Below are 17,815 nucleotides of genomic sequence, written 5' to 3' on the forward strand. Positions count from 1 at the left end.
AAATGCAGGACATACTCCCATTAAATCCGGGACATAGTCCCAATAAATCCCGGACATACTCCCAATAAATCCCGGAGATACTCCCAATAAATCCCGGAGACAGTCCCAATAAATCCCGGACATACTCCCAATAAATCCTGGACACACTCCCAATAAATCCCCGAACAAACTGCTAATAAATCCCGGACACAATTCCGAACACACTGCTAATAAATCCCGCACACAGTCCCAATAAATCCCGCACACAGTCCCAATAAATCCCGGGCACAGTTTCAATAAATCCCAGATATACTCATAATAAATCCCGAACCCAGCCCCAATAAATGCCGGACATACTCCCACTAAATCCCGGTCATAGTCCCAATAAATCCCGGACATACTCCCAAAAAATCCCGGAGACAGTCCCAATAAATCCCGGAGATACTCCCAATAAATCCCAGAGATACTCCCAATAAATCCTGGACACACTCCCAATAAGTGCCGGACACACTCCCAATAAATCCTGGACACACTCCCAATAAGTGCCGGACACACTCCCAATGAATCCCGCACACAGTCCCAATAAATCCCGAACATACACCTAATAAATCCTGGAGACAGTCCCAATAAATCCCGGACATACTCCCAATAAATCCCCGAACACACTGCTAATAAATCCCGGACACAGTCCTAATAAATCCCACACACAGTCCCAATAAATCCCGGACATACTTCCAATAAATCCTGGACATACTCCCAATAAATCCCAAACCCAATCCCAATAAATCCCAGACACACTCCCAATAAATCCTGAACAGACTCCTAATAGATCCCGAACACACTTCCAATAAATCCCAAACACGCTGCTAATATATCCCGGACACAGTCCCAATAAATCCTGGATACACTCCAAATAAAGCCTGGACACACTGCCAATAAACCCTGGTCATGGTCCCAATAAATCCCCATTCCAGTCCCAATAAATCCCGGACATACTCCCAATAAATCCCAAACCCAGTCCCAATAAATCCCAGACACACTCCCAATAAATCCCGAACAGACTTCTAATAGATCCCGAACACACTTCCAATAAATCCCAAACATGCTGCTAATAAATCCCAGACACAGTCCCAATAAATCCTGGATACACTCCAAATAAATCCTGGACACACTCCCAATAAATCCCAGACATAGTCCCAATAAATCCCGGACATAGTCCCAATAAATCCCGGACCCAGTCCCAATAAATCCCAGACATACTCCCAATAAATCCCGGACATACTCCCAATAAATACCCAACCCAGTCCCAATAAATCCCGGACCCAGTCCCAATAAATCCCGACATAATCCCGATAAATCCCGGACATACTCCCAATATATCCTGGACCCAGTCTCAATAAATCCCGGACATACGCCCAATAAATCCCAGCCCCAGTCCCAATAAATCACGGACATACGCCCAATAAATCCTGGACCCAGTCCCAATAAATCCCGGACATACACCCAATAAATCCCGGACACACTCCCAATATATCGCTCTTTTTACACCTTTAACATTCTGCTGCAGGGCGACACAAAGTAAGTAATTAAAAGATCGCCGGCATGTTACCGCTCCGGCAGCCAGAATGTGTCCTTTGATGCCCCAGATCTGAGGCAAGCGGGTCAGTACAATGCGACCCCCTGCCGCTCGCACGGCTGACTATTTGCACGCCGCAGGCCAGCCATGGATCAGCGAAAATAATTGTTATCGGCGGAGGAATGCGTTGTGTTTTTTTTTATCAGCTTTGTATTAAACATGGAGAAGGTTAATTGGCTGAGATAATCTTATAAATGCTGAATTCATAATACGCCATTTCCCATCACAGCCTTTTACAGGAACGCATTTTTCAGGCTGTTTATGAGCATCGGTTTAAGGGAGTGCTGCTATTTTCAGCAGATTTAACCCTTTTGCTGACAAACCCTTTTTTTGCATTTTTTTTTTTTTTTTGCGCACGTGTTTAAAAAATTATTTTAGGCCTGATACAACCTGCTACAGCAACAGTGACATTTGCAAAAAAAATCTATTTAAATTGCAAATGTAAATGACGTTTCCCTGCCAGCTTGGTTTACATGCCATGAGCACCCAGCCCCTAAATTAAGGGTTTTGGAAACAGATGATATGCCCTCTATATGGTACTTCCGCCCCTTCCCCCCCTGGCAAAGCACTTCACCCCCATGTGGATGAGGACAAGGGCCTCTTGACCACAACCCTGGCCCGGTGGTTGTAGGGGTCTGCAGACAGTGGAAGCCAGTCCCTACTATGTGAATGACTATGGTAGACATAGTACTATTGCTCATTTGCACATTTGCATTAAAAGTTTACAGTAAGTAAACACGGATACACATTGACAAGTCATTTCACATCACAGTTATCCCCACCCATAGACTACCTCAGGCCCACCCAGTGGGTAGGCCACCTAGACCAGGGCCGTCTTTAAGGCAGGGCAAAAGGGGCAGCTGCCCTGGGCCCTGTCATTATTGTGGGGCCCAAAGCAGCTGCCTCATACTTGCCCACTATCCCAGTTTAAATTCCCTTGTCCTTTTAAGTTTTAGTCCTGTGATGTGTCCCGAAATCTCAGTGTGAAGTGCTGGTACTAATGCTGCCCAGCTCTCCCCTATTGATGTGTACAGGTGGCTCACCTGCAGACCCTGTGTTTACACATAAATAACCGGCATTCATATGTAAATAGCAGCGGCATTACTAAGTAAATAGCTGTGGCCGGCGGCATTGATATGTAAATAAAGGCGGCATTCCTATGTGTATCATGCTCCCCTGCAGAGAGGAGATGATGCGCTGTAACCTCTAGCAACCAATCAGTGAGCAGTATTACTGTACAGTAATCTCTAGCAACCAAGTAACAAGCAGAAATCATTTGCTGTAACCTCTAGCAACTAATCAGTGAGCCGTAATGTGTGCTGTAACCTCTAGCAATCAGTCATTAAGCAGTAATGATATGCTGTAACAACTGGCAACCAATCGCTGCTGATCTGATACAGTAAATTGATTTTAAGTCTAGCTGCTATTTATTGTATGTCTCAGAGCAGTTGGAGAGTGAAATTGCATGGGGGGGGGGCAAGACATTTTTTGCCCAGGGTCCAATCAATATTAAAGACGACCCTGACCTAGACCCCTGCCTACTTACTGTAATCACCCACCCAAACTTCACCTCTAATTAGAGACCATTACCATAATGAATGCCTTATTGAGTTACAGTACCTGCGCAACAACTCAAATAGGGGTGACACCTGTTTTGGATGAGAACAAAAGTCTGATATTATTATATCTACCCCTGATCAGATTGAATAAAAAACAATCACGCTGTGAAGTAATACTCTGACACCAGTTCAGAGTAAAATACTTTCTGTTTAAAGCGGTAGTACACCCGCTGACATGTTTTTTTTTTCTTTTCAGACCTGCAAGGGAAAAGGCATAATGAGCTTGTATGCACCGCATACTAGCTCATTATGAAATACTTACCTTAGAACGAAGCCCCCCGACATCTCACCCGATACACCCTAAGGGAACTGACATCTTCCCTCAACGTGTCTTCTTGGTATCGCGGCTCCGGCGCTGTAAGTGTCCGGAGCCGCGATATCGTCACTCTCGCGCATGCGCGCAGGAGATTTCTTTCCGGCAGGGTCCGGCGTCTGCCGGTCTTCCAGCCGAGAATCCCCTGTGCGCATGCGCCGCTGCAGTCAGCGGCTCATTGTGAGGGGAATATCTCCTAAACCGTACTTATTATAGGCTTACCTGTAGGTAAAAGTAAAAAAAAAAAAAGACTATACAACCGCTTTAATATTTCCGCTTCTCAAGATTTTTATACAATTCCATTAAAGATTAAGAGATATGTCAACAAGACTGGCGCATACAAACCACAAATATAAAAACACATATGGTGATAAAACATTGGTTTTAGCTCGGTGCTCTTTTGAGGAAGTAGCTTTGTTCTTGCAGCGGCGTTCTTGCTTCTTCTGAAATGGTGTTAACTTTGAGTGTATCCTTCAAAGAGGTGCGATTCTTCTGTTAACTGTCCTTCTGTTAACTCTTCAGTTCGACAGCAGCAAGGGAGGGATATCTAAATATGATTTTTAAGGTCTATTAAGCGTAGAAGCTGATATATATATATATATATATATATATATACAGGGCTCGACAAACCCCGGGCGCCTGGTCACATTTGCGCCTAGAATTCGTGTCCTGGCGACTGGGGCAACGCTGCTGGGGTATCCCGTCTCCATTTGGACCCCGAACTCCGCCGCGCAATTGCATCGGGCCGCGACGGCCAGTAATTGAGGCCGCGGCTTTGCGGCCTTCTAAAATCTTTCGGTAGTCTGGCGCCATCTTGTGGTGGATGTAGAAATTACACCCTATTCCAATAATGCTAATTCCTAATGGAGTGAAGCTCCCTTGCCTGTTTTTCACTGCCCGCCCATTTCCTTCCCAAAGTGAAGAGAAGGAAGTGATTGCGGGCGTCATCTGGCGCCTTTTGCCCAACGGTGAGTGTGGTGGCTGGTAAATGGCTTCTCATTATATTATATATATATATTATTAATTTAATTTATATATATATATATAATTTTTTTTTTGTAAAAAGTAAAAAGTAAAAAAAAAAAAAATTATTTTAATTAAGGAAAAAAAAAAAAGGGGGGGGGGGGGGGCTGTGGCGTTATCTTCCCCTCACTCGTCTCCATGTCAGGCCAGGGACCGGTCCGGATCGCCGTTACCGACCTGGCTCCTAACTTTTTAAGCTGGCTCCTAGATTCCAAGCAAATTTGTCAAGCCCTGTATATATATATGTTAGGTATATAAAGCATGTATTGGAATAGACGTTTCATGATTCCCTTAATCACATCCATTATACACACATACCTCCCAACGTTTTGAGATGGGAATGAGTGACACCTATCAGCAAAAGTATGCAGGCATAGGACACACCCCTTGCCACCCCTTAAAGGAGAATTGTACAACAAAAACAAGATTGGTTAAACCCAAAAGTGCTGTTTTACCACTTCAATTGTAATTATATTAATCCTTTACATTGGCTTTTGAAATTTACAAATGCAGCAATTTAGAAATCAGATTTAGCAGGTTTAGCGCCGGAAAACACTTTTTGATAGATAAAAAGTGCATTTTATATATGTGACGTCCCTACACTCCGATTGAGTGCTTTCATCATATAGCACTTCCTCCCAGCCTGAATATAGATATCAGATATTCCAACCACTCACAAGCACAAAACAAGACGACACTTGCTTAGTGCTAACATGGACTGATTTATTAGAACCAAAATGACAAGTATTTATAGTACAGTAGAAGGGGAGGTCCCCCCCTCCTGATCATTTATTCTAACAATACAACTGTAGCCAGAAACAGAATTAACCTGAGCTAATTATCTAAATCAACACTCAGACTAGTTGACTGAGAGATAAGACTTTTCGGCTCCTAACTCACTAAAAATTCAATACACATTACCATAAACATCAACAAAGGGTTAAGTAGCACAAACAACAACGCGTGGAATACTCTTACAAGCCAGACTAGACTCATTTACATTATACAAGACAACAGACAGGTGGCTGGAGTTCATAACATTAGCATCTGACAGTGTGTGTCCCAACAGCATGAGACAACACACATTATATATATACATATATACAGCATTGAATATGACTAGCCCAGATTATAGTGGGGCTCTCATTCACCCTGTGCCCCTTAAAATCCAGGGCCCATAATCAGTCGGCGAGAGGCTCGCATTCAGTCCTCTCAAAAAGCCTGTGTCCCGGCTAGGTCTGTCACAATATACAACTATATAGATCAGGCCAAAATGAGGGACAAATGAGGAGGAATGAGGGACAGAGGGACGTTGCTCCAAGTCAGGAACAGTCCCTCGAAATCAGGCATAGTTGGGAGCTATGGTGCCAGCTATGGTGACATCCCGGGACAAAGCATCACGAGGACTGAGGTCTAAGTTGCGGGACTGTCCTGGAAAAATCTAGGACAGTTGATGCCTATACCAATCAGAGTGCAATACTCCAGTGTCCGGTGTCTGTTGGGTAAGCCTGCCCGTGGTGGAAAATTGTCACCAAGAGGTCCCTTTCTGGCCCCATTGTAACCGTGATTTCCTACAGCTACTCTACTATAAAATAAGGATGAAAACCTGTCTCCTTCCCATGTGGGTCAAAGTGAAAAGGTTGCCACCCCCCGGACCTTTTATACTTACCTTACCTGCACTACCAAGCTGCCCTTACACATAGTAGAATTTCGTTCCAATTTTTTCTTTGGTTTAAGAAGATTCCTTCAATTTTCTAATCATTAGCGGGGTCAAATCAAGTCGTTTCAAACAATATTCGACAAATCATTGAAGATACTGAGAATTTTCCTGCAATTGTCTGAAAATCCACTAGCGTATGGGTAACTTCACAACTCCTTGCTCCTCCGCAAGCCCGGTGCTAAAATCAGCTGCGTTGGTGTCCAGGGCGTGGTGATGTCATACTCCCCCCATTACCAGAAGTGCTGATCGAGGAACAAGTAGCTAGCTGCAAGGGAATGTAGGTAAGGTGAGTATAAAAGGGTCACCTTCACCCTGTTGGACAAGGTAGCAGTGTAAAAAAACACTACACCTTCTTTATTGACTTCAATGTTTATGGCTATGAAGTGGAAAATTTTACCCAAATTTTCCACTTGGCAGCCAATGCACTACAATGGATGGAAAAAAAAAGACCATATATTATTAATACCAGGAAACAGTGATAGTCACACCAATTTTCATAATACAACGATTCAACAAGTTATTAAATTGAGAGAGAGAGAGAAGGGTAGGTGGGATTATTGCGGTGCTATAAAGATGAGAAGATTGTATAGTATAAAGGTAAAAAGAAATTTTATTAAATATAATAAAAACAACCACAATAATAGGGTAAATTCAAAATTTTGAAACTACAGACATCAATATCCATACAGACAATGACCACAGTCCGTCAATTATTTTCGATGAAGGGGTTCTTGGCTATTCTGATGGAATCCCGGCATGTTTCGCCTACACAGAGGCTTCTTCAGGGGAGCCAAAAATTGACAGGAGGTAAATTTTAAAAGAAAAAGAGGAGATTCACTGTGAACAGAATACAACAAAATTAGTGGATCCGGTCATAGTGGTAAAACACAGCCCAGACTTTGGATACGCCCACAGATTTCAAAGAATTAATGGACTAAAGGAGCCAGTGATATATTGCATTATAGTAATAAATAATTATACCTACCAATCTCCAAATGCGGGCCCCGCCTGCACACTAAAGTGAGGACGCCTTTAAAGCGTGGAGAGCACACCAGTCCCTGAAATCCCCAGAAGGTGACTGCAGGAGACAAATGGAACAGACAAAAAAGTCCAATTTCATTAGAAATCATGGGGCCAGGAAAGGCTCCCGTGGGCAGTTTGATTAATTGAGAAAAGAAAACTTTATTTCAATGTAGTGTATAATTAAACAATGAGGGAAACCTACCTGAGCAAATTGGTGTTTAGTGTGTCTCAAGAGGGGAGCTAATGGCTGCAGGTGAACACGTTCATGAGATGATCTGGTATCATGGTAATGACCTGGATTATAGTGAAACAGATCAGAGATTTCTCTAAATAAGGCCAATGGATGGATGACAGGGTAGGTAAATGAAGTATGTTGATAAAAAGAATGGGCACACTATAATTTAAGATAGCATTATGCTCAAATTATTTAAATGGGTCGCTAGAGAGACGCTTACCATAAACGGAAAAGAACAGAGACAAATATTGCTATGTTCCACTGGACTAGATATAGATTCGCACTATGATTGAGAAGTTAAACAGAGGGCTGCAACAAGTGGACCAATCAGCCAGCATGTGCAGCAACTAGGGATGTTGGTCTGAAAAACAAGAAGCAAAAAACAAACGAACCCCAGTGAACATAGGGAAAGAGGAATAAATGTAGCTAAAGAATAGGAGAAGAACCATGGGCTGTGTGGACAGACCATGTACTTCTCATAAAACTGACCTTTACAACAAGATCACAGCTATAGTGTCCTGCAGGACCGACACACCTGCATAGTGGGTGTGCCTTTTATCTCCCACACATCCGGCGTCACGTCAATGACGCCGGGTGTGAGCGGACGACAAATGCGAGACTGCGCATGCGTCCCGGGTGGATGAGCCTACAGTCCCCACAATGCACTGCGGCGGCGGCTCCGTAACCACGGAGACTCAGACGCCGCCCCAGGCATATGCGGGGATCGTGGAATAGGCAGTGTAGAGGTTCATTGAACCTATCAAAACACTGGCAATCAATAACCACGGCGGGATGCATTGTGCTGGCGAAGCAGTCTGCATACCCATAGGTCGGGCTTCCACACAGCCCGACCCGTGCGTCCATACAGGCACCAATACCGGAGATGGAGGGAACAAGTGTGCTCTCACAAAGGGGTCTCCACCAGGAGGACGGGCTCAGAAAAGGAAAAATCATGTGGCAAAGCAGATTGAAACAAGTGTGCAAAATAAAAACACACTGATTGAATGGCTAGTCGATAGATATTCGTGAAATAAGTAAGCGAGCAAAGAAATGGGCTGTGTTATTATTTTGCACACTTGTTTCAATTTGCTTTGCCACATGATTTTTCCTTTTCTGAGCCCGTCCTCCTGGTGGAGACCCCTTTGTGAGAGTACACTTGTGCTGAGTTCCTGGGTCTGTACACCTGCTGTGCCCATCATGAGAGGTTTACACCATCCCTGTGCTGAGTTCTCAGGTCTGTACACCTGCTGTGCCCATTATGAGGGGTTCCCACCATCCCTGTGCTGAGTTCCCGGGTCTGTACACCTGCTGTGCCCATCATGAGAGGTTTACACCATCCCTGTGCTGAGTTCTCAGGTCTGTACACCTGCTGTGCCCATTATGAGGGGTTCCCACCATCCCTGTGCTGAGTTCCTGGGTCTGTACACCTGCTGTGCCTATTATGAGGGGTTCCCACCATCCCTGTGCTGAGTTCTCAGGTCTGTACACCTGCTGTGCCCATTATGAGGGGTTCCCACCATCCCTGTGCTGAGTTCCCGGGTCTGTACACCCGCTGTGCCCATTATGAGGGGCTCCCACCATCCCTGTGCTGAGTTCCCGGGTCTCTACACCTGTATCCATTGTTTTAATGAATTTACTCTAACGTTGCTGCCAAATAATGTCAGTTAATGACGCTGTGCCTTTGATTTGTTGCAGGTTGTCGGTAATAAAGTACTTGAAGAAGAAATCAGCTTCCCGGTAAGTGGATTTATTCCTCGCTCCTGTGTGTTATCAGTCACCAACCCTTCTTTTCAGCCGGAGGGGGTGTTTGTGATGGGGGGGGGGGGATATGAAGAAGGGATGAAAGACAAGCTTGTGTTCTGGCCGCAGCAAGAGGCTGATCTGTGTTAGACATTAAGATAACATAGAGGAGAGTTCAGGAGCAAAAAACACCCGACTGCTCCTAAACGTCCATTTATCAGCAGCAGCGTACATGAGGCCTTACGAAAAATGGGCAAGAACTGAAATAATATTATTTTGCAAAACAAAGAATCTGAAAATGTTTTTATTTCCCCTCAGCTGACATTCGGACATCTCGGCCAAGTGGTGGACAAGAAGAAGTCGATCACTCTACATGACATCAGTTCGGTGAGTATCTCTTCCCCTCTCTGGGATGATTTGGTTGCGATGGATTCTTATCACTGTGGGGCTTCTCTATAGGGAACCAAATAATCTGCTTCTTAGCTCTTGTGTTTGCTGATTTTCTGCCCAAAATTGTCAGTTTTTCCCGGACATCAATCTACACAACATGGAAGAAAAGGAAGCCAGGGAACTGTTACTACTCCATCATACAAAGGCATTGTAGACAACGGGGGACTTCCAACCTTGGCATAACAGTTTGGTGAAGACCCTTTTCTGATCCAACATGACTGTACCCCTGTATAGCCATTGTTTCGGAACGGGATGTCCAACAAGCTCATATGGGCAGGGCAGGACTTATCATTGGGCTTGACTGGGCTCAAGCCCATGGGCCCCGCCCAATAGGGGGCCCCGCCAAGATACATAGCCGAGTGTACTCGGCTCCGCTCACAGTCACGCCCAGTCCCACCCTATGATGGACATAACAAAGGGAATGGCCGTACTTGTGAGCCGAGCCGAGTACACTCGGCTCCGCTGGGGACTGTGAGAGGACCCGAGAGGCACCAAAAGCTGCCCAGAGGACAGGAGAGCCGCCAAGATACAGAGAACTCTGTATCTTGGCGGCGCCATTTTTAAACTTCAAGACTGCAATGACAAGGCTGCAAATGACACTGGACAAGGCTGCATTGATGGGCGTTTAACTTTCTTACGTTAAACTTCCCTCTTAAACTTGGGGTGCGTGTTATTCGCCCATAAATATGGTAATGTATAGAAGGTAGGGCCCAAAAGTGACTCAAGCCCAGGGGCCCCCACCACCCTAAGTCCTGCCCTGCATATGGGTGTGATGGTCAGGAGTCCACTTTTTTTTTTTTTGGGTCTGTACACCTGCTGTGCCCATTATGAGGGGTTTCCACCATCCCTGTGCTGAGTTCCCAGGTCTGTACACCTGCTGTGCCCATTATGAGGAGTCCCCACCATCCCTGTGCTGAGTTCCCGGGTCTGTACACCTGGTGTGCCCATTATGAGGGGTTCCCACCATCCCTGTGCTGAGTTCCCAGGTCTGTACACCTGGTGTGCCCATTATGAGGGGTTCCCACCATCCCTGTGCTGAGTTCCTGGGTCTGTACACCCGCTGTGCCCATTATGAGGGGTTCTCACCATCCCTGTGCTGAGTTCCCGGGTCTGTACACCTGATGTGCCCATTATGAGGGGTTCCCACCATCCCTGTGCTGAGTTCCCAGGTCTGTACACCTGGTGTGCCCATTATGAGGAGTCCCCACCATCCCTGTGCTGAGTTCCCAGGTCTGTACACCTGGTGTGCCCATTATGAGGGGTTCCCACCATCCCTGTGCTGAGTTCCTGGGTCTGTACACCCGCTGTGCCCATTATGAGGGGTTCTCACCATCCCTGTGCTGAGTTCCCGGGTCTGTACACCTGATGTGCCCATTATGAGGGGTTCCCACCATCCCTGTGCTGACTTCCCGGGTCTGTACACCTGCTGTGCCCATTATGAGAGGTTCTCACCATCCCTGTGCTGAGTTCCCGGGTCTGTACACTGCTGTGCCCACTATGAGGGGTTCCCACCATCCCTGTGCTGAGTTCCCGGGTCTGTACACCCGCTGTGCCCATTATAAGAAGTTTGCACCATTCCTGTGCTGAGTTCCCAGGTCTGTACACCTGCTGTGCCCATTATGAGGGTACCCCAGGCATAGGGCCAAGTACACCCCATTATGGATACAGTATTCCCTAAGGGCAGTGGCCTCCTTCAGCAGGATAATGAGCCCTGCCACATTGCAAAAATGGTTCAAGAATGGTTTAAGGAACACAACAATGAGTTTGAGGTGTTGACTCGGCCTCCAAATTCTCCAGATCTCAATCCATTAAGCATCTGTGGGATGTGCTGGAAAAACAAGTCAGATCTATCCTTGCAGCTTAAGGACATCAAGAATCTGCTACTGACAGCTCGATGGCAGATACCACAAGGTACCTTCGGAGATCTTGTGGAGTCCACGCCTCGATGGGTCAGGCCTGTTTTGGTGGGAAAAAGGGGGACTTACACAATATTAGGTTTGGGTGATCATAAAGTTTGGCGTATATATTTTCTGATTTCTGTTGGGGATGTGGTGTGCGAAAAAATTAGTGGGATAATAAATTTGCAAATTAAAAAAAAAGTAATATTTCGGGGTTAGATTAAGGAATAGCGAAACGCGTCACTTCCGCAGTAGTGTAGTAATAATAAATCAATCGTTGCCACAGTAACAAAAGCCTATAAATACTTTACGGCTGGAGTTTTTTTTACTAATGGCTCATCGTATTTATGGCGTCACTTATCCCTGTGTTCTGCTCCTCTTATTAATATTTTCCTCTGAGTCGGCAAACGCCATGAAGCGGATTTCATTCCATTCATACTTTGATAGGACGGAAGGCAGAAACACGAGCAGCGGCCGCGGCGGAATATTTTATACATTCTGATATTTCTGGCCCAGAGACGGCAAAAAAAAAAAACTGTAACCCCCGAGGCAGGCTGGCTGGGGTGAGATAAGACCTTCAAAGTCAACGCGGCTCTGACTGGGTCAGCGAAACGCGTAAGTGGGGCTGAACACTCCAGAGTCTGCCTGTTAGCAGCACCGACATTATTAGATGTTCCAGAAAATTCTAGAGGCCGATTATTACACGGTATAGGAAAATCCAGACTGAACATATGGGCAATCATATGTTGTGTGACTTCCATGTTACCCGCCTCAAGATGTGACCGATGTATCGGATCCGATCTGCACTGTGAACGATGTATCAGATCTGATCTGCACTGTGAACAATGTATCAGATCCGATCTGCACTGTGGACAATGTATCAGATCTGATCTGCACTGTGAACAATGTATCAGATCCGATCTGCACTGTGGACAATGTATCAGATCTGATCTGCATTGTGGACAATGTATCAGATCCGATCTGCACTGTGAACAATGTATCAGATCCGATCTGCACTGTGAACATTGTATCAGATCCGATCTGCACTGTGGACAATGTATCAGATCTGATCTGCTCTGTGGACAATGTATCAGATCCAATCTGCACTGTGGACAATGTATCAGATCTGATCTGCTCTGTGGACAATGTATCAGATCCGATCTGTTCTGTGGACAATGTATCGAGTTGCACTGTGAACGATGTATCAGATCCGATCTGCACTGTGACCGATGTATCAGATCCGATCTGCACTGTGACCGATGTATCAGATCCGATCTGCACTGTGAACAATGTATCAGATCCGATCTGCATTGTGGACAATGTATCAGATCCGATCTGCATTGTGGACAATGTATCAGATCCGATCTGCATTGTGGACAATGTATCAGATCCGATCTGCACTGTGAACAATGTATCAGATCCGATCTGTTCTGTGGACAATGTATCGAGCTGCACTGTGGACAGTGTATCAGATGCGATCTGCACTGTGAACAATGTATCAGATCCGATCAGCACCGTGAACAATGTATCAGATCCGATCTGCACTGTGAACAATGTATCAGATCCGATCAGCACCGTGAACAATGTATCAGATCCGATCTAAACTGTGAACAATGTATCAGATCCGATCTGTTCTGTGGACAATGTATCGAGCTGCACTGTGGACAGTGTATCAGATCCGATCAGCACCGTGAACAATGTATCAGATCCGATCTGCACTGTGAACAATGTATCAGATCCGATCAGCACCGTGAACAATGTATCAGATCCGATCTAAACTGTGAACAATGTATCAGATCCGATCTGCACTGTGAACAATGTATCAGATCCGATCTGCACTGTGAACGATTTATCAGATGCGATCTGCACTGTGAACAATGTATCAGATCTGATCTGCACTGTGAACAATGTATCAGATCCGATCTGCACTGTGAACAATGTATCAGATCCGATCTGCACTGTGAACAATGTATCAGATCCGATCTAAACTGTGAACAATGTATCAGATCCGATCTGCACTGTGGACAATGTATTGATCTGCACTGTGGACAATGTATCAGATCTGATCTGAACAATATATCAGACCTCCCATGCCCTTGTTGGCAGTATTTTGCCTATTAGCTCTAGAACACTCAATGGGAATCATCTCTAATTTTCGGGTTCGCTGAATTCTGACCAAGACCCGCTGGCCTCGGGCAGATCCAACCATCACTGTTCCTGTGTTGGCAGAGGACTTTTTGAAGGACAGAAGACCTTGTCACCCAGGCTCCCCTCATTACATTTCGCACAGATAATGAACTCCGCACACCGAGATGAATCCAATCAGCCGTCTGCAGTCTGGATAAGATACGTTCCGTGTTCCAAATAACATCAGCTCCAGTTTTAGCCCAGGAGCTCGTAGGGATGACATTGGACAAAGTCCGACTCTTAACCCTTAACTTTCCTCATTTTTATAAGTTATTGGTTACGTAACAATTTAATTTTAGATCCAGCGGTGTCATCACTGGGTCTCTGTGCTCCTCCCCTAGTGAGGTCAGTCCCTGGGGGGGGGGGGGGGGGGGGTGGGGGGGTTCATTAAGAAAAGACCCCTCATATTGGTGGTGGTAAGTGGAAGAGCAAAACTGCCGGTATATTATGATGCCATCTATGTCCCATTAGGGATATGTCCCTCAACTCCCTGTCCCGGAGACGCAACACGAACTTAGAGGAGATCTCTGCAAAGTGAGGGAATTCCCATCTGACGGCTGTCGCTAAAACTAGGGTGGTCCATTGGAAGGTTTGAAAACCCCAATGTCAAGGTTAGGAGATCCAGAAAAGGTGCATGACTGCTGACGGGAATGTCTGTGCAGTTTGCACAATGACAGTGGCCACCATGAGCTAGCGACGAAACGCGTTGACCTGATCGTCACTCTGTGGCTTTAAAATAATGATTTGCACGATGACAGTGGGCTTAATTAGATATAAATGAGACGGCACCCCTCCCTTCTTCCCTGGATGCAATAATGGTGGATTGGGAATCGCATATATAGATGGCCCTGAGGCCATCTACCTGTCTGGTGGAACCAAAGCTTTTAAACACCTATGAAGAACCCCAGGTCCAACTGACTCAGATCTCTCTTACCTGACTCCTTCCTTTTTAACCATGGGTTGCAGAAAATATTGTACGCATGACAGGACCGTTCCCCAAACACCTCTGCGTTCCCTAAGAAGCTTATGACGAAACGCGTTGAACTAAGCCTCACTCCGTGGCTTCAAAATGATGATTTGGTTTGATCATTGGGTGACCAGAGAACACCTCTTTAGGAATGTACAGTACATGTAGCTGTGAAAGTTAGAGCCAGGAGTCTAAAGAGTTGTCTATTGGAGAATTCCACCTGCATATTCACTCATGTGACATCATGTGCCAAAGATATTTATTTTAATACATTTTGTATAGTAAATAGGAAAACCTTTAGATATTCTGTGTTCCTGGTGATGGACGGCATCTCTAAGGTCCTAGTACTCTTTGGTAAGATCTCTTATTGAGATCCAGTTTTATGTGGAGCTTGACTTTTCCTGTAAAAGTCAAGCCTGGCCCCGCCTTTTCTGCCTTCCTAAAAGCCACTGAGGCTGCCTATCAATCTCTTTTATCTCCCCCAGTATACTGTCGGCATGTAGCTCCACTCCACCTTAGGCATAAAGCCAAGGTCAAGCCAAGCAATGCAAGGGTCAGCTGTGACGTTTGACTGAGGATGGTTACATGGTGTAACACATGGTCCACCTCCAAAGAGAAAGAACCCTGGCCCTGATACTCGTCGTCTGAAACCAGGTGTACCCCATTCTCAGGGAACCTATCAAAGCAAGGGCCACCCAAGGGATAGGTGGAGCTCCTCCAGAGGGAGATTCCATGGGAGGTGGAGAACCTGACCATAAGGTCATGGTGTAAGACATGGTCCACCTCCAAAGAGCAAGAACCTGGCCATGATACCCGTGGTCTGAAACCAGGTGTACCCCATTCTCAGGGAACCTATCAAGGCAAGGGCCACCCAAGGGATAGGTGGAGCTCCTCCAGAGGGAGATTCCATGGGAGGTGGGGAACCTGACCATAAGGTCATGGTGTAACACATGATCCACCTCCAAAGAGCAAGAACCTGGCCATGATACTCGTGGTCTGAAACCAGGTGTACCCCATTCTCAGGGAACCTATCAAGGCAAGGGCCACCCAAGGGATAGGTGGAGCTCCTCCAGAGGGAGATTCCACGGGAGGTGGAGAACCTGACCATAAGGTCATGGTGTAACACATGGTCCACCTCCAAAGAGCAAGAACCTGGCCATGATACTCGTGGTCTGAAACCAGGTGTACCCCATTCTCAGGGAACCTATCAAGGCAAGGGCCACCCAAGGGATAGGTGGAGCTCCTCCAGAGGGAGATTCCACGGGAGGTGGAGAACCTGGCCATAAGGTCATGGACCCCCCCCCCCCCAATACTTTCAGGGTAAGTCTGAGGACCTACATCCTTTATTCACGAGTGAGTAAAATGAGTTTTAATTTACATAATGGATTTTTATATGATGTTAGAGCAAGCAATGGGTGGAGTGGGAACATCCCAAGGTGGGTTAAAACAGTCCTACACCCAAAGCTGGTGAGAACAAAGCCAGGGACAATAACAGGAACATCGCCACCTGTGATTGGCCTTTCGGAGTAATTGTTCTCTCCTTATCTCCTTAGGAAGAGCACAAGCAGCTGAACAACATGTTGGGCTTCGAGGTTCGCTCCATGCTGTGTGTTCCGGTTATATGTCGGGCGACGTCGCAGGTGGTGGCACTGGCCTGTGCGTTCAACAAACAAGGAGGAAAGTAAGTGCACGGCAGTCGGTATCTCTACAAAGTATATTCGTTACAGTGGTGGGAAGGTGATTTGGCTTCTATGTGGGCAATGGGGAGCACCTCGAGTGAGAAGTAACGGGTATTGGTTTGCTTTCAGACTTTATTAGTAAAATGATATGGCCAATGCATTTTGGGGGATTGGGCTCCCCGTCTTTGGGGCAACCACTGGGGGGGGGGCCTGTTAGCCCTGAAGAAGAAGGAGCCCAGTCCCCCCAAATTGTCTTGGTTGTATCTTATCACAAACCAAGTCTGGAACCAAATTTACATTATATGTACACTGCTTTTACTTGAGGTACTCCTAATTGCCCAAATACAGAAGTCATCAGTCTGAGGAACCAACACCTTGTTCCTAGCCCAATACTCACACACAGTCCCCTCCATCAGAGAACCCCCAAGCTAGAGTTCTGAGGCCCAATAAACTCTGAAATCAGTCTATCGCGGCCACAATTTTCTTTGAAACATGTATAAATGAGGTGTGAACATGTTGAATATGGTAGCCGAGGTTTTACCGCCCTGAACCTGGAAGTACTCAGGAACAGAGCGCTTCCAGGCATAACCAGAACAGGTTTGTCCAATGCCACAGCAAGAACTGCACCCCCTCCCTTATTGCTAATGCATTCCATAGAAAGGGCGTACCACTGTCACACTTACCCCTAATGCAGGTGGTCAGACACTATAGCCAGCTTCTGTGTTCTTCACCTATAGCAGCCCCCCTTTCCCATAAGGCAAGCAGGCCTAGTGGTACCTGGGTGCCCCCAGGACTTCTACACAATGCTATAGTGTCTGGTCACCACACCAGAACAGGCGTGAACTGAGCAAAGCAAACAGGTACTTGCGGTAGGCAGACAGGTAGAGTGGTTCAATGACAGTCCAGGTACAAGGCAGGCAAGGATCAGAATAGACAGTGTCCAACCTGTAGTCAAAAGGCAGGCAGAGTTCAGAGAATGATCAATATCCAATGGGAATCCAAACAGTAGAGCAGGGCAGACAGGCAGGGAGCTTAAGCATGTATTACACATGCTATCACAAGCATGAGACTGCAGGCTTGGCTGGCTTAAATCAGGTTTGGCCTCCACAATGGCCCATTAGTTCCAAGCCACTGATCCACCCACCTGTAACGTACCTGGTGGAGATTGAGCTGTAGAGGGGGCCTGTCTTGCACCTCCTGTCCAACATCCCTGGTAGAGCTGACAGGGAGTGTAGGACGCAGAGTGACATGAGGGTCGGTATAGCAGGTGATGCTGAGGTGAGGCTGAGGCTTGATAGGGAACCGATGGCCGTAGATCACCAGACAGGCACCCGAAACAGGTACTC

General features: G+C 46.2%; 1 protein-coding gene across 3 annotated transcripts in view; it reads left to right on the forward strand.

The window, feature by feature from the left end:
* Positions 1-17,815, forward strand: part of PDE2A (phosphodiesterase 2A) — a 910,752-nt gene that overhangs the window by 765,504 nt on the left and 127,433 nt on the right. For all 3 annotated transcript variants that reach the window (XM_077451150.1, XM_077451151.1, XM_077451152.1), the window contains 3 exons: positions 9,244-9,285; positions 9,607-9,675; positions 16,344-16,471. In XM_077451150.1, the coding sequence (XP_077307276.1) occupies positions 9,244-9,285; positions 9,607-9,675; positions 16,344-16,471 (239 nt within the window). The remainder of the gene's footprint in view (positions 1-9,243; positions 9,286-9,606; positions 9,676-16,343; positions 16,472-17,815) is intronic.

The sequence above is a fragment of the Lithobates pipiens genome, unplaced genomic scaffold, assembly GCF_037356315.1.
Source record: "Lithobates pipiens isolate NorthernLeopardFrog02 unplaced genomic scaffold, aLitPip1_a1.2 Scaffold_23, whole genome shotgun sequence".
Taxonomy (NCBI): Eukaryota; Metazoa; Chordata; class Amphibia; order Anura; family Ranidae; genus Lithobates; species Lithobates pipiens.